This window comes from Trametes versicolor (genome assembly GCF_000271585.1).
Source record: "Trametes versicolor FP-101664 SS1 unplaced genomic scaffold TRAVEscaffold_9, whole genome shotgun sequence".
NCBI lineage: Eukaryota > Fungi > Basidiomycota > Agaricomycetes > Polyporales > Polyporaceae > Trametes > Trametes versicolor.
The window spans coordinates 1,154,078-1,173,246 of NW_007360329.1; the positions used below are offsets into that span (position 1 = coordinate 1,154,078).

Genomic DNA, 19,169 nt, shown 5'->3' on the forward strand with positions numbered 1-19,169 from the left:
TGGTAAGCGCGATGTTACTGGAGCAGGAGCGGGTGAGCGAGGCGGGACGGCGACCGGGGCAGAGAGGACAGCGGCGAGACTTGGCAGCTTCGAGCTACGCCCGTTTAGGCGCCCGCGTCCAACGGAGTGCACGAAGTGCTCTCGACGGCTGTCCTGCACTCGTCCTTTGCGCGAATTGCGCGACAGGGCTGTCCATAGTACCAGTAGTCTATAACACAAGTTACTGTGCGTTCTGTCCAGCCCAGAGTGCGAAATCCGGGCCCTCTCCTCCCGTCGAGTTCTCCCCACCTCTGCAGCACCTACTATGCCCCAGAGTATAGCCCCCGAATCGACGCGCCTACTGTGTGCCCGAATCGACGCACCTACTGTGTGCCCGAATCGACCCAGAGTCCGTAGTTATTCTCCTGGCCGTACATCCTCCCCTCCCCATCCAGCCGAGATCCGCAATGCAGATAGCCATCGCAGTACCCCCCGCGCCCGCGCGGTAACGGCGAGCCTGTTGCGAAGCTCGGCGGCGGCAGGCTGCTCCTCGAAGTCGATCATCAGCTTCTGCAGGCCGGGGCTCTGTATGGCGCCGAGGAAAGTCTCCGTGTCCACGTCCAGCCGGTCAAGGGAGAGGGACAGCGACGTGAGCGAGGCGAACCACAGACCAGCATACGGGTCGCGGACTCGGAGGCGAGCGGCCGCGGCCACCGTTTTGACCTCGGCCCGTGTGATGTCAATGTGTACCGTCGCGAGCCTGGGGAGCGCGGCGAGTGCTTCTGTGCGAGCGGCGGACATGTTGAGAAGGCCGTGGTACACCTGGAGATCCGGCAACGCGCGGAAGAGCGACATAAGGGCGCTAGCCTCTGCGTCCGTGGGGGCTGCCAGGCGCCTGCTGAAGACGAAGCCCCCCCTCAAAACACTACCGTCATCGCGGCGCAAATCAAGGGAAAGGTATCGGAGGTTCTTGTGGTTGGCAACCACTTCGTTCATGAGCGATACGACGTCAGGCTCATAGATAGCGTGCGCTTTAATCTTGAGGCGCTCGAGAGTTGGTGTAAGGAAGAAACGGACCAAGGTGAAGTAGGGATAGCTGTCGTGGAAAACGAGGGTGCGGAGTTGCGGCAGGAGCGGGTTGGCAGGGAGATGATGATCAAGCAGCTCATGCAGGGGGTAGGCATACATGTCCGATGGGTGGTCCCAGTTGAGACGCCGCACATAGCGGGCGTAGTATTTGAACCGCGTCCAGTCGACAGGCTCGACGCAATCAACTAGTCTCTGTGAGGGTCTCTGATCAGTCGACGTGCGGAATGGAGTGACCGGTACGGGAACTCACAAGGAAGGGAAAGCGACCAGGCTCTCACGGACTTTGTTCCATGAATTGGACGGAAGCAGCTTCAAGAGCGGTCTGAGGCTGTCGAGAGAGTGCCACAGTGCGGGTGTGGATGCCTGGTTCAGCGCTTTGCACGTCGCCGCAAGCGACGCGAGAGTGCGCTCCCTCTGGGACAGCGGGAGCCAGTCGAGGATGAGTTCGAAAGTTTCGCAAAGCAGGAAGCAGCGATGCTCCACGAAAGTCGAGGGGTCCATTGCAGCGGGTCGTCGAGTTTGTCAAGGTGTTAATGCAAATGGTGAAGGATACAAAGGAAGCCCCGGCCTTATATATTTTTTGGATGCGCACCACGCGTGAACCCACCGAAAATGTCCTGTGGCCCATACAATGCGCGGGGCGGGCGGTGTTGACGCCACCATTTTGGACAGGGCGCGCACCAAGTCCCGCCGCGCGAGGCACTGTGCGGCTGGACTTGAAGATTTCAAATAATTCGAGCGGTCAGCTTGGACCCAGCGCATCTACGAGTGCGAAACCAGGGGCGAGTCGTCATCGCAGTGGCCGGATCCACTACTGCTGGTGGCATGTCAATGAGTATGGGGTGAGTGGGCGCTGCACCGCAGGCAAAACATCGCAGTAGCAGGGCCCATATCTCAAGTAGGCTCTTCAATCCCGGAGGATTGAGTGTATCTGAAGAATGGGGGTTAAGTGAGACAGTAAAACTCAGACTAGTAGAGCTATGGCGACTCATGTGACTTTCAACAAGAACTTACGGCCTGCACCGTGTACCGGTACGTACTATACCTCAGCCTTGCTACACAGGCTGCACATGTACGCACCGGATGAGGTGTTGGAAAGCATGTCCTGAAGTGGTAAGCGGAGTAAAGCGAGCGTAAGAGTGAACACTACGGTGGCAGTTATGGCTCAGGCTGGCACACAAAGACTGTCGCTCCGGACAAAAGTGATCGGCACGATCTTCATTAGATTATAAAGAGGGGCACATATGGATATACTAGCTGAGCTTCCAATATTTAAGGTCCTGTCCGTTAAAAATGTCTAAAAATCGTCACCGACTCAGTCAACAATGATGCTAGTGTGGAAATGTCGAGTAAGTATGTACTAGAATAAAATGAATACGATGCGATAGTTCAGTGAGCAAACACTACACTTCAAGGTTCTCGAGGAGCTACTGTGGTCGAACGATGGGGCGACCGGCACATGCCCTCTGCCCTACATATCAAGTATCGCGTCGAAGGAGAAAAAGTAACGCGGACGGACGACAAATGGCCGAACCTCTGCACACTGCATATCCCGTACGTCGTGCCGATCCAAGGGCTCATCGGGCAGGGCCGTCGCCCTGCCCGCGAGGAGATCGTCCACCATCGCCCACTTGTCCTGGTAGTCATGCTGTATCCTCATCCAGTCATAGTCGGGACGTATCCTCACCCAAACGATCTCAAAGCCCGCGATGAAGTCTGCGGAAGATGAGTGTCTCAAGTCCCGTAGCTCGGGGAACAAGCGTGCCAAAAAGGCCGCCGCCTGGTGCGCATCCACGTCTGGGGCGTTGTGCACGGCCAGGATCTGCAGCGCGTGGCGCGATGGGGTGGGCAGCAGCTGGGCGATCGCCGCCGCGTCCGGAACCGTAGCGTCGTGGATCTCCAGAGCCAGTGCGCGCAGACGCGGGCACTGGAGCGCGAAGGGCACGAGGTCGGCGAGAGTGACGCGCGGTACACCGCTCATCGGCTGTGGCAGGGGGATACAGCACAGTGCGAGGACCTCGAGCTTTGGCCAGGCGTGTGCGATATCGCGGAGCGTGTCTGGGCCAGCGGAGATTATGAAGCCGCGGAATATAAGGGTGCGGATGCCGGGGAGGGCGTAAAGGGGGTAGATGGCGTCGCCAACGTCGAACCCCATGCCCCCATGGTCATATACTGGAGTGTCCAGTTGTAGGGTCGTTAGCGAGTAGCGGTACGGCGCGCGCGCGATAACGGCGAGGCTGTCGTGAAGTTCGGCGGCGGTGGGCTGCTTTTCGGCGTAGAGCACTAGTACCTGGAGGGCGGGGCTCTGTATGGCGCCAAGGAACACGTTCGCGTGTTCATCCAACTCGTCTACAGCGAGAAACAACGTCTTCAGTGCAGGGAAGAACGGGACATCCTGCGGGACGGGGAGGCGAGCAGTCACTGCTTCGATGGCGCCAAAGTCGAAGGACAAGTGCAGCGTCGTGAGCTGGGGGAGCATGGCCAATGCTTCGACACGGGGTGCAGTCATGTTCCATATGGCTTTGTACGTCTGGAGCTCCGGCAAGTCGCGGAGGAGCGGCAGGAGAGACACGTTGAGCCAGTCTGGGGAGATACATGCGGACTTGAGCACGTCCGGGATGCGACACATGGGGCCGTCGCGCGTCTTGAAATGAAGCACGAGGCACTTGAGACCCCGGCACACCGCACGCACATCCTCCATGAGCGATATCACGTCGCTCTCCGGGATATCGAATGAATCGAACCTTAGACATTTGAGGGTCGGCGTGAGGAGGTACCGGACGAGACAGGAGTGCTCCTCGAGGGATCCAACCCAGTTGAGGGTGCGGAGCTGCGGGAGGGGCGGCTGGGCGGGAGGGTGGAGGGCGAAAAGGACAGCCAGAGAATCGGCTGAGAAGTCGGCCGGGGAGGACCGGTGGAGGTCATGTACATGGCGTGCGTAGTGATCGAACCGCGTCCAGTCGAGATTGCTTTGTTGGGCGACGATCTGTAATGGATGCCCCCAGTCGGTCAATGCGTGTTTTGCAGCGGCCGATATCAGGGACTTACGAGTATAATTCTATCCTGCTCATCACGGCCTTCTGTTACTGCACCGGGCGGAAGCAGCCGCAAGAGCGGCGAGAGGCTGTAGAGAGTCTGCCAGAGCAGGGGTATGGCTGCCTCGTTCAGCATCTTGCACGTCCTCGCGAGCGATGCCAGAGTACGAAACCTGAACGAGAAGAGCGAGCCCATGATCAATGTGAGGATCTCGTCGACCGCGAGCGCGCGGTGCACTACGGAAGTTGAGGGATCCATCGTCGGCGAGCCTGTCAGAGGAGTTCTTGATCAGTAATGATTTTCGCAGCTCGAGCATATGGACGTACTTTTTTGGAGCGGGGGCGGAGTGGCGGTTGAGCAGGCCTGAAGTGGGGAGACCAGAGCCTTATATGCTCCGTGCCCGCAAACAGCGCGTGGACCCCCCGCGAGAGCCCAGTGGCCCATGCCATTCACGGGCAGTGTTGGGCCACCCGGATCGTCCTGCCGCGCACAACCTTACCTGACGCACTTGGTGCATCCAATCTTGAAAACAGGAACCCAAAATCCTGCGGACAGTCAGCTTGGACCCGGCACGTCTATGAGTTCGAAATCGAGGGCAACGTGTTGCCGCAGTGGCCCGCCAGCACCAATATTGGGATGAGCGCAAACTTAGCGAGCACCGCAGCGAGCACAAAGCATCGCGCAAGCACGTCCCATATCTCACGTATGCTCCTAAAGCTTGGAGACTTGAGTGCCCATGTAACTGCGGAGTGAGCGAATACGCGAGCGAGAGAGAAAGCAAGAATAAACGATGCGTACCTCTCGCCAAGGCTTAGGGCGAGAGACGCCCGGGTCCAGTGGCTGGGCGCCAAACGGTGCAGCCTGCTTGTTCAGATACGACAACGATATCCAACGTCACAAGTAAGTACTTCCTCCTGTGCTTCATAGCAGGCCTAGGCCTGAAAGTCATGCGCAAGCTTACGTCCACATGCATACGTTGAGGGTGAGCGCGATAGCATCGACGCCTTAGCACCGTGACGTTTAGTTGCTGACATTGCACGCCCTCAGGGGCATTTTAGCGTCTCGCTTCTCACTAGTCAACTACTCACAGCTGCTATTATGGATACAAGAGAATTTTCAGCTCTGCCAAGATTAGGTGCAACAATACAATCGTACTAATGCCGTCAATAGGTCGTGGTATGCTGAGGAGTGTGTGGGTAGTAGTGCGTGAAGAACCATACGGTGTTCGTGAGCGGTGGGTATGTAGACATGGATCATCTGCGCAGAATGCTGATGAGTGGACGGTCATTGCCACAGACGTTCGACAGTACAGACCTGGTAGTGGGATTTCCCAACTCTACACCTGCACCTGCTCGACGTTCGCTTCATTCTTGCCCTTGAAGCTGGGCGCAGGTTCCGACGCGGCAACTGGAGCCGAAACCGGAGCAGCCGATACGTGACGCGCACGCCGCGCGGCAGCGAAAGACAACGCGGTCGAGATCGCGCCGAAGAGGAACGCAATCCACGGCAGGATGACGGCAAGCCTGACTAGAACCCGCCGGTGGGTCAGAACCACGTCATTTCGGAGAAGGGCCGAACAAGCGGCGCGAACACGCACGGTAGTCGATCTCGCGGTACACGGACGTCACGCCGAGCTGCGCCTCGACCGTCTTGATCACGGCGGGCTGCAGCTGGAGGGTCCCGATGAACGCGGTCACCTTCGCCTCCCTGTTCGCGACAAAGTCCGTCATCGCGACCAACGCGGCGAACAGCCAGAGCGTGAGGAACGCGAACAGCCCGCCCTGGAGCGGCAGCGTGCGCGTCGAGAGCGCCGCGCCGCTCTTCGCGGGGCGCGTGAAGAGCAGGAGGACGAGGGAGGCGAGGGAGAGCGCCGCCAGCGCGGCGCAGACGGCGGTCACGACGCAGCCGACCTTGAAGACGTCGCCGGTGTCGATGGTGACGACCGCGCCGAGCGGCGCCTGGTTCTTGACGAGGTCCTTTTGGTCGTTTGACTTCACGAGCGCGTTAATGCCCGTCGCGAAGCCGATCACGCCGAACGCGAAGGTGAGGAAGAGGGCCGCGAGGCGCGCGGTCCGGAGGGGGGTGGTCGCTGCGAGCATGGCGGGGAGTGTGCGGGGCTAGCTAGGCGGCGGCAGCAACGGCGACGGGGCGGATGAGGGCAGAGAGCGCGTCCGGGACTCGCGCAGGACCACGCGGGGATTATAAACGGATCGGCGCACATGGGAGGGATTGGCGTTCGAGAAACGCGCTCGGCAGCTGACAGTCCGCCGCTCCTCCCAGACATATCCTGCCTGCCTATTGCGGCATGCTGCTGCCCGCATCCGGATAAGCCTCTTGCCCCGCGTCACTCTGCCCCGATCGCAGCGACGCCACCGCTCTCCTCCAAACCTCCCCATGACCGCCCTCGCCGCGAAACACCACGGAGCCCCTCTCTCGTCTTTGTCTGAGACGCGCAGTCCCCCGCACGCACTACCTTCGTTCGCCCGCGCCTGCCTCAGCGCCAGGAAAAAAATGCAATGTTGTCGCACGACCGCGTGCTACTACGCCAAACCCGTTGGGGGAAGTGCACAAGAACGCGCCCTCCTTTCGGGGAACGCTGATCCTCAGAATCCGCATGACCAACCAGGTCCAACCTTGATCCCGCGCCCACGCTTAGCCGTCTTTGCCCCTCTCTCAGCTGCCCCTTGCCTGTGATTTCTCGTGTATTCCGCAGCACGAAACAGCACGAAACACGCAAGTCGTCTGAACACGACCCAACCGTCGTAGCGTCCGCGACAGACCGACACTGTTTAGAGTGCTGAGCGGGCAGCACCGCCACCGCGCCCATTGGGGTTGCAAAGACATGAGCCGAAGGGGATCGATCGTGGTCCGACGAGTCTCGAACTCGTCGCCGGCGAATAAGAGTGGGAGAGTCGGTCATATAACGGCGGGGCCTCGATCTGCCGGTGACTGCGACGGACATTGCGAAAGGTGCGGACGTGCGCGGACATGGACTGTCGGGCCTCGATCTGCCGGTGAAGGTAGTGTTACGGGAGCGCTGGAAGGTTTGGACGGAGAAGCACCGCGCCAAAACGGCGATCAAGGAACGCTGGGAAGAACTGGCGGGCAGAACGCGTTCTCATAAAGCCTGGACTCCAGCACGATCGTCGCGTGGAACATCGTGCGGCCGCTCAATGAAATACAGATGGTACGAGCCGAAACACGATGTACGAGCCAGACGTGCGCGAGGACGGGATGCAGACGGAGCATAGTCAAACAGAAGGTAGACCAACATGTACAGACAACTGCTGCCACTGTGGCGTCGAAACCACAAGGTACTCACAAGGTCCGAACTCTGGTGGAGCGTCTAAGCCTTCCGCGCGAGGAGCAGCGCCATCGGCCACTTGATGTTCACGACATCCTCGTCCTTCGGCACCTCCTTGCCCTCCGCGCGCCCAACCTCTTCCTTCAGCCTCCTCCAGAACCGCACCGCAATATCCCCATCTGCGCGCTCGAGGTCCGCCGGGTGCGCCTCGTGGAATGTGTGCAGCGGGCTCCATGTGCGGAGGAACCCCAGCAGCTCCGTCCACGTCAGGGCCTTGCGCAGGACCACCGGGCGCGCCCCCGCCAGGTCCGGGTAGTGCGGGGCGGTGAAATATATGCGCTCGAATTCGCTGTTGAACTGGCTGGGTAGGGCCTCGCGCGGGTCTGGCACGGCGACGAGGTGCCCGTCGAGGATGGTGCTCCCGGGGCGCTCCCAGTAGGGCCCAAGCGAGTTGACGGGGTCGCTGCCCTGCCGGTAGTCGTTGATGAGGGGTGTCGCGGAGGGAAAGCCCGAGAGGCGGAATCCCGAGTATCCCTGCAGTATTCAAGGATGTAAGGGTCAGACTGATAATGGTGCAGCGGCGTGCGAGTGCAGATGCCACTCTAAAATGCCACTCTAAAATGTTGGCATAAATAGAAACGTGGAAGGCGTACCCAGGCGGCAAAAGTTCCGTCCTTGCGCAAGGCTCGTGCGACCTCTGGCCAAACCTTGTTCCAGTTAAACCAATGGTATGCCTGGGCTATAAACTAGGATGAGTTGAATGTAAACTGGTTCGTAGCTGTCACTGAACGGACAAACGCACCCGCGACTATGAAATCGACGCTTCCTTGCTCAACAGGGAGGGCCTCAGCGGAAGCCTGCACGAACTCGACCGGTGAGGACAAGTCGAGCCCCGCGAGTCGCAACTTCACGTTCTCCCGTGCTTGTTTGATCATGCGCGCGCTCAGGTCCACGCCGATTATGCACTGGAACCGCGTGAGCTCGACCGTCGCCTGGCCGCCAGATCTTCAACGTTCAGCAGTCAGCCCATATGGCACCACGAGTAGGAAAGACAACGGGCGGCCTGATGAGGCAGGGGGGCCTGCAGACGTACCCGTGCCGCAGCCGATGTCGACGGTTGTGTCCCACCTTGCACCCTTGGCATGCTCATGAAACTTGAAGACGAAGTCATACAGCGCACGGGGATAGGTGAGGCGGCCTATACAGCAACGGGTAGTCAGTCGTGTTTGCCCTGAGGATTACGAGCGGTGGACTCACTGGTCGCGTACTTGGCCGCGTTGAATGTTGTCTTTCCGAACGTTGCCATTCTGGGCGGCGTATCACCGTGTGAGTTGAGTCGAGCGTTGGATGACTACGGTAACAATGAGGCATGGGGGTCTCACCATAATATAGTGGTAGTACTTATGGAGTGCTGCCAGGCGAAACGCTGCATGTACGCATCGCGAGAAGGCAGATTTCTATCGCTTTGCCAACATACGGCTTTCAACACAGCCCTGAGCCATTTAGATGTTGCGCTCGGCGGTCAAGATGTGAGTTGAAATCGGACATGGAGGCCGATGGCAGAGGAGGATGCGAGGCTTACGTCCGACCCCGCAGTTTCTGATTGGCTCGCTTGAGCGTCTATCTAATCTGCCCATGCAGTGCGGGCGTCTAGAACTTAACGTCGTTTCCATCAGCGAAACCGACAGACACTCGCAAGCACTCGGGAGCGCTTGGGAGCGCTCCCAAACCCCGCGATCGCTCCCGTTACGAGGACATGGTGTGGGAGGTTTCGCCCTGTTTCGGCAAACCTCCGGGAGAGCTCCCAAACCCCAGGAGCGCTCGCGGCCCTTGCAGGCGATCGCGCTGTTTGCAAGTACTCCCATGTACTCCTGCGTGCTTGCAGCAATATATGTTTTAAAAAAGAAATGATATTCCCATTCGAGCGTTCCCGAAACGTGCGGACACAACATCCATGATGAAAGCAAGCAGTATTTTATTGCGGCGTACTGATACAGAATGCAGACCGTAGAATAAATATACTACAAAGAACACTGACCTGGCCCGGGCACACGCTCGAATACCGCGCGATCGGAGATATCTGCAGTGGGATCCATGTGGGGCTTGGGGAGAGCGTGGAGATTGGGAACTAAGAGAAAGCACGGAGAAAAAGATAGTTAATACATAGAAAGCATCTCAAGGAAGTCGTAAACTTACGTAGATCACGCATAAGACATACCGCGCAGGCTATGGAGCGTAGTAAGTCGAAATTCCGCAGGTAAGAGGGAATCATGGCGCACCGAAGTTCCTGATCGTAGAGTAAAGTCGTTGCTGCTTTAAATGCCGTGCATACAGCCTGTTCGTTATATGTAAGCTGAGTTGAAAACCCAAAAAACCGGACTTAGCAAAGGAAGGTAACACTCGCATACCACTAAACTGCATATCCTATCGTGCTAGCTTCGGTTTAGCCGCATATAGCCAACTGTTGGACATGTTAGTGCGATGTTTCAAGCGAGCAGAGGAGCGGACGTACGCGAAGTCGACCAGGCGATGAACACTGGCAATGAGTGGGTCTCGCGCAGAGTTGCACTAGGAATTCGACAAAATGCGATCGGGATCGCCGAGGCAGGTTTACAGCGCGAGCGAGGGAGAGGGTAAGAGGAAGAGGGGCGATGGGGGAAGACAGCCCCGATGGAAGCCTTATGTAGGAGCCCGAATGGAAGACGGCGCGGGATTTGAATAACTGACATCTTCGTGTCCCAAAAGAGACCTCTTGCCGCTGCATTCGGACATTGCTGGTGTCCGCTCGTGGAGGTGATGTCTGAAGCCCAGTGAGAATCGACATGATCCAATTCGAACTAAAAAGATCTATCCGGAATAAGAGCGATCTAAATGCGTCCTGGTGGATCGAATGCCTGATATGGTAACTGCAGGCGCTAAATCGAGCCCGGTTTGTCAGGCGAGATCGTGGGTTTGTCACTCGAGCTCGCTTTTCGGACATTCCTTCTCTCACTTTCACTTCGTTTCACTTCGGCCCCTTCTATGACTGCCTTTTTCTAGCTTTTCTTTCCACCGGCTGCAGACACTGTAAATAGGGCTCGCTCGGACTTCGCAAACTATGATAACGAACATGTATATAGTCTCTCTGCCCGCTCGCTGTGTACCCAACAGCCCCGACTCCCCTCGTTCACTTCTACATCTTGCTATACTGTGCTATGGCCGACAACCCACACCAGGACGACGCGCTGCAACCGGGACACAGTTGGTGCAACTGCTGGAAGCATTGCGGCAGCGTATGGCGCCAAGTACCCGACTGGAAGTACCGCTGTCATGCTCGCTATCGCGACGGCGTTGCTGGATTCATGGCCGCGTACGACCTCGCGCAGGCTGGTCCCGCAGGCGGCATCCCTCAGGTAGGTTTATTTACTTGCCGGATTGCATTCGCTCAATGATTTCCGCAGGGTCCTCCGCAGGGCGCACGCGCTGGCACACCTGCGGACGTCGATGAGCCGTCCGACGATGAAGATGACGACCCCGCGCATGTGAGAGACAACAGTGACGACGACGACCCACCGAGCCCCCTCGTGTTGTCGCCGCGCCCCTCGCCCGAACCCTTGCCCCAGCCGGAGGGTCCCCGGTCGCCCGTCGAACCAGAGCTAGTCGAACCCATCGAGCCCGAGCCCGAGCAAGGGCACCTCGAGGAACCTGACGTTCCGCAGGAGGTCCACCGCCGCGAATCACGCGAGGCGCAGGCATTCATCCAGGCGCTTCGCCAGGCCGACCTCGCATCTTCCAGTCTGGACGCCGAGACGCTGGCCCGCATGACAACACCACGCCAGGCCGTCGAGTACATCTCGCCTCACGAGCGCGCCGGGCTGCGCATGTTTATTGCGCGCGGTGATTCTTCAGAGGGGAACTATACGGACAATCGCGACGCGTTCATGGAACTCCACTCGCAGTACTCGCCCGACGAGATCCCGACCTACGACCAGGTCAAGAAGCTCGTCGGCCGTGTCTCCGGTGTCCATGCAATCCTCACGGACATGTGCGTCAACTCCTGTCTGGCTTTCACCGGCCCCTTCGTCGACTACGACACCTGTCACCTGTGTGGTGAGGCTCGCTACGACGCATGGCATCTCGCGCGTGGCAAGAAGGTCCCGCGCCGCCGCTTCCACACATTCCCGCTCGGGCCACAGATTCAGGCGATGTGGGCGTCCCCTGAGAATGCGCGGTTGATGCGCCACCGCGCGACTCGCACCACCGCCATCCGGAATCAGCTGCGCGCGGACCCTAACAGCGCCAAGGTGCTCGACGACGTTTACTGGGGTACCGACTACCTCAACGAGGTCGCGCAAGGACGGATCACAGACGACGACACCGTTCTCATGTTCTCGATCGACGGCGCGCAACTCTACGCCTCGAAGCGCAGCGACACTTGGTTCTACGTATGGGTCCTGTACGACCTACCGCCGGGTGCGCGCTACAAGAAGCGCTACGTCCTCCCTGGCGGCGTCATCCCGGGTCCGCGCAAGCCGAAGAACGTCGACTCCTTTCTCTTTCCCGGTCTTTTCCATCTGGCCGCTCTGCAGCGCGACGGGCTCAAGATTTGGGATGCTGACACAGGTCGCACATTCGACTCACACCCCTACCTCCTCTTCGCAACCGCTGACGGCCCCGGCATGACCTACCTCAACGGTCTCGTCGGCCACCAGGGCGCGTATGGCTGCCGCCTCTACTGCGGCATGCGGAGCCGCTTCAAGCAGGCGGGCAACACGTATTATCCGGTAACTCAGAAACCCAACGACTACCACGTCGTCGGATCTGACCATCCTGACCACAGCCTTCGGGCGCCGCTGCCATCCTCCCGTACGACAGTGCAACGATACAATGAAGCTCTTGCCGTCGTCATCGACTCGCGCTCAGAAGCCGCGTACGTCCGCAATCGTCTCAACACTGGCATCGGTAAACCCTCCATATTCAATGGCCTCCCTCGCACTCTTCCTGTCCCTCTCTGCTTTCCCGCCGATCTCATGCATCTCGTCACCCTCAACCTCACTGATCTCTTCATCAACCTCATGCGTGGCACTCTCCACTGCGACGGCACGGACGACCGGGATTTCTGGGACTTCGCCTGCTTGCGCGACAAGGACGTGTGGCGCGAGCACGGGAAGCTAGTCGCGGACTCGACGCGCTACCTGCCGGGCTCGTTCGGACGTCCACCACGCAACCCCGCCGAGAAGATTTCCAGCGGCTACAAGGCCTGGGAGTTCTCGCTGTACAACTGGGGTTTCCTTCCTGGCTTTCTACGTCATCTGCTCCTCCCCATGTACTACATCCACTTCTGCAAACTTGTCTTCGCCATACGCATTCTTCTCCAGTACGAGATCCATGTCGACCAGCTCCGCATCGCGCGCCAGCGTCTCGTCGAGCACGCCGAAGAGTTTGAGACCCTATACTGCAAACGCCGCCCGGACCGCATGCACTTCGTACGCCCCAGTGTCCACGCGTCCATGCACATGGCGCCCGAGGCATACCGCGCCGGACCCGGGAGCCTCTACAGCCAGTGGGCGATGGAGAATTATATTGGAAATATCACACGCGAAATGAAGCAACATGTCACGCCATACGCCAACGTCTCCGAGCGCGCCCTCGCGCGATGCCAGGTTAATGCCCTCATGTCGTTGTACCCCTCCCTCGCTCCCGCCGACATCCCACCGCGCGGATCTGTCGACCTCGGCGACGGCTTCCGCCTTCTTCGTCGCCAGGAGCGGAGCCCTCACAATCTCACTCACCAGCTCGAGCAGGACGCCATCCTCGCGCTGCTGGCGGAGCACGCAGTCATCATCGACCCGCGCTGGAGACCATCTGTACAGCGTTGGGCTCGCCTCCGGCTCCCGAACGGGCAGATTGCACGCAGCGCATGGCTCGAGGTGGCCCGCGAGGAGCGCGGGCTGTTCCCGCGACGCGCGCGCATGGTCAAGGTACGCCAATGTTCCTGCACTGCGATCAGCGAGTACTAATCATGCAAATGCGGTGCGACCTCCCCAGCTCACGCAGACCCGGTTCGTCGAGGTCATGTATTATTTCCAGTACGACATCCATGACGTTGTCCACAACTTTGCTATGGTTTCCGAATTCTCCTCCCCCGACCCCACCATCGCACGCGAGACGTTCGGCGTTCTGCTCGCCTGCCTCCACCGTGGAGATCTTTCCCGCAGGATCATCGACGTCAAGGAGATAGTGTCCGCAGTCGGCATGGTGCCGTTGCCTACGACGGCCGAGGAACGCGCGCGCGACCCCACGGGGACGTTATATGCTGATCGTTATTTTGTTGTAGAAAAACCCGGTTTGGAGGTTGCAGTGCTTGGTGGTATTGAGGAGGATGACGACGACGATGATGACGACGACGACATCTAGCACACATTTTTCTTTTCTGTTCTCGTTCGCTCTGGCTATATGCACACCTTTTGGATTTGTACCGGTTGCCACCCCATTCCCATTCACGCTATCATACATGTATTCCGTATCTACTCTCAGCCTTGCGGACGTCTGCCTATCCCATACCAGTTGCCATTCTCCCATATGTCCGCCGCTCATGCGCTTCATCCGCTCCCGCGCGCTGTCGATCTGCCATCCCCCGTGGTCCGCTCGCAACCAGCGCACCACCTGCGCACTGCCCCGCACCGCCGGCCCCCAACCGCACGCCCAAGTCAGTTCGTGCATTGCTGCGGTCGCGCGCGCGCGCGTCGTCCTCGTCCCTCATCAGTTTGTGCGTGTGCGCTTGCTGCGATCGCGCGCGTGTGCGTCGTTCTCGTCCCTCGTCCCGCGCGAACCGCCGGCCCCGTTTTGAACCTGCTGTGAGTTGGCAATGCGGGCGACGCGGCCTCCGCTGCTCGCTTTACGGTCGCGGACTACGTCCAGGGCAACTTCGCGGTAAAAGGTGTTGGAGACGTCACGCTCGAGGGTGCGGTCGTGGTCGCTGGTGTTGTTGCAGTTGAAGTCGTGGTCGACTGGGCAGTCGCAGCCTCGATCCGCCTCACGCGCGAGGGCCATCTCGCGCGACTTCAGCATGCGCTCCCGCTTTTCTAGCGCATCCGCTTCGTGTCCAACCTCCGTCCGGTAGTCTCTCATAAGCGAGTCCATGTCGGCCTTCGCCTTCTCTACCACACGAGGAGCCACGCTGGCCACGAGAGGTTCGGCCAGGCCTTCCTGAAGCAGAGCTCGCAGTTGGCCCAAGAGGTCAGAGTACAGATCGGCAGTGAGAGCTTTGAGCAGCGGGTCGTGCAGAGACTCCTTGAGCAGCGTGAACAGTGGCACCTTGAGACGGTCAAAGAGGGCGTCCTTGAGCAGCTTGGTCATAGGCTCCGTAGTCCAGTGAGACACAGTCTCCACAGAGGAAGCCCCGCTGTCGATGAGCTGGGACATGTTGAGCACGGCCGGGGCTGGCATAGGACCGTGGACGTGCAGGTGGCGAGCTTCGCCACCTGCAATAGTGCGCTCCATCTGAGTGTCGTAGTCTCGGATGATGCGACTCATGTCGCGGCGCGCAATCAGTATCCCCTTGTTGTCCGCGCTGATCTGGTCCCAGGTGAGCTCACAGGCGATACGAGCAGAGAGGCGGGCGACGGCTAGCAGAGAGGTGACTAAGTCCGCTGTGTGCGCGTCGCGAGGCCTATCGCCATTTGTAGCGATTGTATGCGCGTGCGTGAGGAAGTCGACGTGGAGGAACTCGTCGTCAAGAGGCCTGCACTGGTTAGTTTATCCACCTGGGCGAAAGCGGTAGGAAACTCACATGGTCTGCATCTCCTCAACCTGTGTCTCCTTCTCCTGCGATCTTGCAGCGGATTTGTTTGTGAACATAGCGGGAGGAGTGGTCGTGGTGTGAGCGTAAGTGGCAGAGGCTTTGGACGCGTCCGCTTTGGGACGTGTCTCTTCACCCTCGTTCTCATCACGTGATTACATCGCGCACGACGCGCTTCACTCGCGCGGACCTCCAGAGACTTGTCCTCGTCTCTTTCCCTCTCCCCTCTCCTTCCCCCCCCTCCTCCCTGTAAAAACCAGATACCCCAATGGCTCTGATACCCTCACTCCCCAGTGAACTTTTTTCTCTCCCAAATGAGGCTCTTGCACACGATAGAGAGACTAACTCCCATGCCTCGCTCGGCTCTCCCATGCAATTCACAGGGCCTCATCAATTTGCAAACGACCGCGGTGGGGATATCCCGAGGTCATTTGAACAGAATGAGGCCAGTAATATAAGCCGCAATGCCTCATTCACCCATCCGGCACATACGATCTTTCATCGCGCCGAGTACGCGCCCAATACCCCATCGCCGGCATTTCATATACCAATTGCGACCCCCGTGACTCCGGGGCCCAGCACAACTGCCGACCTGCTTCAACAGCGCGACAACGCTCTACGATACGCCGCCCAAATCGAGTGAGTGCGGTTGTGACAGTCCTGCACAAATACTTACTATCTGCAGGTCGCAAATCCAGTGGGTATATGCGCACTATGTCAGACTACTTGCACTAACGCACATCCTTCGTGCATCGCAGATCGCAGGCCCCAACTATGCCCAGCACCCCGACTCCATACTGCGTGCCGCTCCCCATGCCAGGCGAGTCGATCATCACAGTGCGCGGTGCCACTGATATAGCTCACAAATGCGTCTTACAGGTGCATATGCATCTACCCCAACCCACGGACTCGGACCCCCATCATTTGCCCCAGGGCCGCCGGGCCTGGTACCCGCAATCCCACCCAAACTTCGCCGAGATTATCCAAAGGTTTGGTTCATAGACAACACGATCTCACAATCTAATCTTTCGCAGGTCCCCTATTGGTACAAGCATGAGTGGAAACGCGCGAACACGCGTGTCCAGAAGCCCGGGGTTGCCGTCCAGCGAGGTCCGACACGCGCCGCGCAGGGCATTAACGTGAGTATGGGCTACATCAGCAACCACGAGGGCGTCATCGCCACCGGATTCGAGGCCACCGGCATGCGCAAGACGTTTTACGAGTTCTGTGTTTACCTCTGGTCTGTGAAGATGGCACCAAAGACCTGGAACCGGGACGCCAACCCCTGGGTGAAGGAACGCTACCATGCGTTAATGAACGCGCGGCACCCTGTCTTACAGTACTGCGAAGCCGGCTGGTGGGCCGAGCAGATCGCATCAGATAACTACTCTCAATGGAGAAAGAAACATATACAGTACCTCGCGAACCGACAGAAGCGCAAAGCCGCCAAGTGCGAAGCGAAGAAGAAGCAGCAGCGCAAGAATAACTCGAAGAAAAATCGGAAGCGCAGGGAGAAGGAGAACTTTGATCACACCGAAGGTATGGACGAGCACCGCCCCACGCCACCGCGCCATGTTCCAGGCCCCCATCTGACATGGGCACTTCTCCGCAGAGAGCAGCAACGCAGAAGATGCTGAGTCAAGCGACGAGGATGACTGCGACGACGACGACCAGGACGTCAAGGGTGCACAAGCGGTGGGGCAGTTCTTCGACCAGGCAATGTACACCATGTCCGACGTAGCCGCGGAGGTCCCCTCTCCAGCCCATCAAAAACGTCGGGCCGAGGAAGCCTTGGAAGTCTCGACCTCAGCAGGACCGTCATCCAAAAAACCCCGACTCTCGGTCAAAACCGACGCCTCCGTCACGCGTGGTCTGTCCGTTGATGGCAACACGCCCTCCGGCGCGTCGTCCGCCACGAGCTCTCGACCGTCACCCGCTATATCCCCCACCATACCCTCGCCCTCCCTGGACGATAAGTCCGATGAGGTGAGCTACGTATCCTCCACAGTCACTCCGCTGGCCCGACTTACGCCCCTCGGTAGGAGTTATGTGTGCCGAACCCCTTGTAAGTACCTCACTTCAGCCGTCCGAGCCAGCTAACCCATGCGTTTCTACAGTGCCAACATGTGGGGCGAGAGCGACGGGCCCGCCGTGGAAGAGCCAACGACCGCCCCGGGACAATCTGCAGGCAAGGCCCCGGCTACTACTACAACCACTACGACCACAAATGCCGCCGCAAACACCACCGTGACCACCACAAAGGCCACGACCACCGCTGCCTCGGCCAGCGCTGTGCCCACCTCTGTGACGACCGCCGCGGCCACCACTGTGCCCACCTCTGTGACGACCGCCGCGGCCACCACTGTGCCCACCTCGGTGACGACCGCCGCGACGACCTCTGTGACGACCTCTGTGACGACCGCCGCGACGACCGCTGCAACCACCGCCGCGACGACCTCTGCGACAAGGGCTGAGGCTGAAACGGCCCACGTCAAGCCGGAACGGGCCCGTGCTAAAGGGAAGGCAGTCGCTGTGTGGCCGCCTCTGCCGCGCGACGACGTCAAGCTTAAACCCAAGTACGTCTGCTCGATCAGTCACCCACCCGCCTTACTCATATCTTCATACAGGGAGGCGTGTGCCATTGTCTGGGCGAAGCACAACCCAACCGGCACCAAGCAGGACTTCAATAAATGGTACGTGAAGCGTTCGCAAGCGGTGTGCAAGGTATGTGCTCTACAGTGGATCTATTAGACTGCGTACTAATATCACTACAGGCCTACACAAAGGATGGAATCGACCGGGGCATGGATTGAGGTCACCGCCGTCTCTTCGCCGCCATGCCCCAGTAACCGACGGTGTGAGGCGGAGGATGTACGGCGATGCTACGTGGGGGGCGCGCGGGCGCGCGCGAAGTGGGGGGATAGAGCGGGGACAGGTGTTGGGGAGATGCGCAGGTGAGTACGAGTACGCGCGTCGTGGTTGGACGTGTGCGCGCGCACTGGGGTCGGGCATGGGAGCAGCGCGAGCACGGGGAGGGGCGCGAGGGTGCCAGGCGAGGGCGCATGTGCGCTGTACACTGTGGGAAGGATCCACATTTTTTAGAGGTGTTGGGCACAGCTACGAAGGAACGGCTGAAAGAGGTGTTCCGGACATTTTTGGGCGGTGTCGAGAATAAATGTGCAGAACACCTCATGTGTGCATATCTCAGTGTTTTGCACACCTGCTCCCGGCGTGTACAACAGCTTCTACAACGATTTTTATAGGTGTTTCGGACGCTATTGGGCGAGGTGTTCTGAACGGTGGTCCGAGCTGTTCCCAACTGACGAAAACATTGTAAAAAACAGTGTATTGACATGTTCAAAACACTCGCGGAAAGTGTCGTGCACGCCACCGATGGATCACGCCCGAATATATTCGCGAATAAAATTTATTATGCTACATTTACATACGGACCTCGCAAGCTGTCGAGAAACGCCATCACGACGGCGCGCAGCAGCGGCTTCTCAGCGTTGTCCTCGACCTCGCTGTTCTTGCCTGGGTCGTTCCACGGGCGGACCCCATACTTGACCCCAGTCGTGTCGCGCCCGCGGTGCGTGTGCGCCTTCGCGAAGTCCACGATCGCGTCGTTCACGAGCGACGAGTTCGGGTACAAGAAACTCTCCTCGAAGCGATACACGACCATGCCGGGCGACGGCGGATACACCACATGTTTGTTCATCAAGAACTTGTTCGGGCTCAGCGGGATGTACACGTCGCGCGAGCTGGACTCGTTCGTGTTGTGCAGCGTGACGCGCCCGAGGAAGTGCCCGCGCGGGCGCGCGAGGCGCACGAGGAGCAGCGCGAGCGACGCGGCAACGGACGTGGAGATCCCGTCCTCAATCGTCGCGAACACGGCGACGAGTACAGACCCGACCCAGATGACGAGCTCGACGGGGGACATGCACCAGAAGGAGTACATGTGCCGCGGGGATGCGACGAGGT

At 59.2% G+C, this 19,169-nt stretch overlaps 8 protein-coding genes across 8 annotated transcripts; 2 read left to right on the forward strand and 6 right to left on the reverse strand.

The window, feature by feature from the left end:
- Positions 1 to 396: 396 nt before the first annotated feature.
- TRAVEDRAFT_22242 (uncharacterized protein) lies at positions 397 to 1,569 on the reverse strand (the record flags this gene model as incomplete). Its single annotated transcript, XM_008042686.1, has 2 exons — positions 397 to 1,260; positions 1,351 to 1,569. The coding sequence occupies 2 exons, from the start codon at positions 1,567 to 1,569 to the stop codon at positions 397 to 399; spliced, it is 1,083 nt and encodes a 360-aa protein (XP_008040877.1).
- A 970-nt stretch (positions 1,570 to 2,539) lies between these two features.
- Positions 2,540 to 4,362, reverse strand: TRAVEDRAFT_22243 (uncharacterized protein; the record flags this gene model as incomplete). The annotated part of the gene is made up of 2 exons (XM_008042687.1): positions 2,540 to 4,054; positions 4,117 to 4,362. 2 exons carry the CDS (start codon positions 4,360 to 4,362, stop codon positions 2,540 to 2,542), a joined length of 1,761 nt encoding a protein of 586 aa, XP_008040878.1.
- Positions 4,363 to 5,440: 1,078 nt separating this feature from the next.
- Positions 5,441 to 6,203, reverse strand: TRAVEDRAFT_22244 (uncharacterized protein; the record flags this gene model as incomplete). Its single annotated transcript, XM_008042688.1, has 2 exons — positions 5,441 to 5,631; positions 5,702 to 6,203. 2 exons carry the CDS (start codon positions 6,201 to 6,203, stop codon positions 5,441 to 5,443), a joined length of 693 nt encoding a protein of 230 aa, XP_008040879.1.
- A 1,247-nt stretch (positions 6,204 to 7,450) lies between these two features.
- Positions 7,451 to 8,714, reverse strand: TRAVEDRAFT_22245 (S-adenosyl-L-methionine-dependent methyltransferase; the record flags this gene model as incomplete). The annotated part of the gene is made up of 5 exons (XM_008042689.1): positions 7,451 to 7,942; positions 8,062 to 8,147; positions 8,211 to 8,413; positions 8,537 to 8,606; positions 8,666 to 8,714. The coding sequence occupies 5 exons, from the start codon at positions 8,712 to 8,714 to the stop codon at positions 7,451 to 7,453; spliced, it is 900 nt and encodes a 299-aa protein (XP_008040880.1).
- Positions 8,715 to 12,417: 3,703 nt separating this feature from the next.
- On the forward strand, positions 12,418 to 13,804 carry TRAVEDRAFT_129723 (uncharacterized protein; the record flags this gene model as incomplete). The annotated part of the gene is made up of 2 exons (XM_008043261.1): positions 12,418 to 13,362; positions 13,436 to 13,804. 2 exons carry the CDS (start codon positions 12,418 to 12,420, stop codon positions 13,802 to 13,804), a joined length of 1,314 nt encoding a protein of 437 aa, XP_008041452.1.
- Positions 13,805 to 14,149: 345 nt separating this feature from the next.
- TRAVEDRAFT_50292 (uncharacterized protein) lies at positions 14,150 to 15,247 on the reverse strand (the record flags this gene model as incomplete). The annotated part of the gene is made up of 2 exons (XM_008042923.1): positions 14,150 to 15,131; positions 15,180 to 15,247. 2 exons carry the CDS (start codon positions 15,245 to 15,247, stop codon positions 14,150 to 14,152), a joined length of 1,050 nt encoding a protein of 349 aa, XP_008041114.1.
- Positions 15,248 to 15,962: 715 nt separating this feature from the next.
- TRAVEDRAFT_50293 (uncharacterized protein) lies at positions 15,963 to 17,939 on the forward strand (the record flags this gene model as incomplete). The annotated part of the gene is made up of 6 exons (XM_008042924.1): positions 15,963 to 16,025; positions 16,223 to 16,727; positions 16,801 to 17,174; positions 17,231 to 17,253; positions 17,306 to 17,764; positions 17,816 to 17,939. 6 exons carry the CDS (start codon positions 15,963 to 15,965, stop codon positions 17,937 to 17,939), a joined length of 1,548 nt encoding a protein of 515 aa, XP_008041115.1.
- Positions 17,940 to 18,070: 131 nt separating this feature from the next.
- TRAVEDRAFT_50294 (uncharacterized protein) lies at positions 18,071 to 19,146 on the reverse strand (the record flags this gene model as incomplete). The annotated part of the gene is made up of 2 exons (XM_008042925.1): positions 18,071 to 18,264; positions 18,642 to 19,146. 2 exons carry the CDS (start codon positions 19,144 to 19,146, stop codon positions 18,071 to 18,073), a joined length of 699 nt encoding a protein of 232 aa, XP_008041116.1.
- Positions 19,147 to 19,169: the final 23 nt, after the last annotated feature.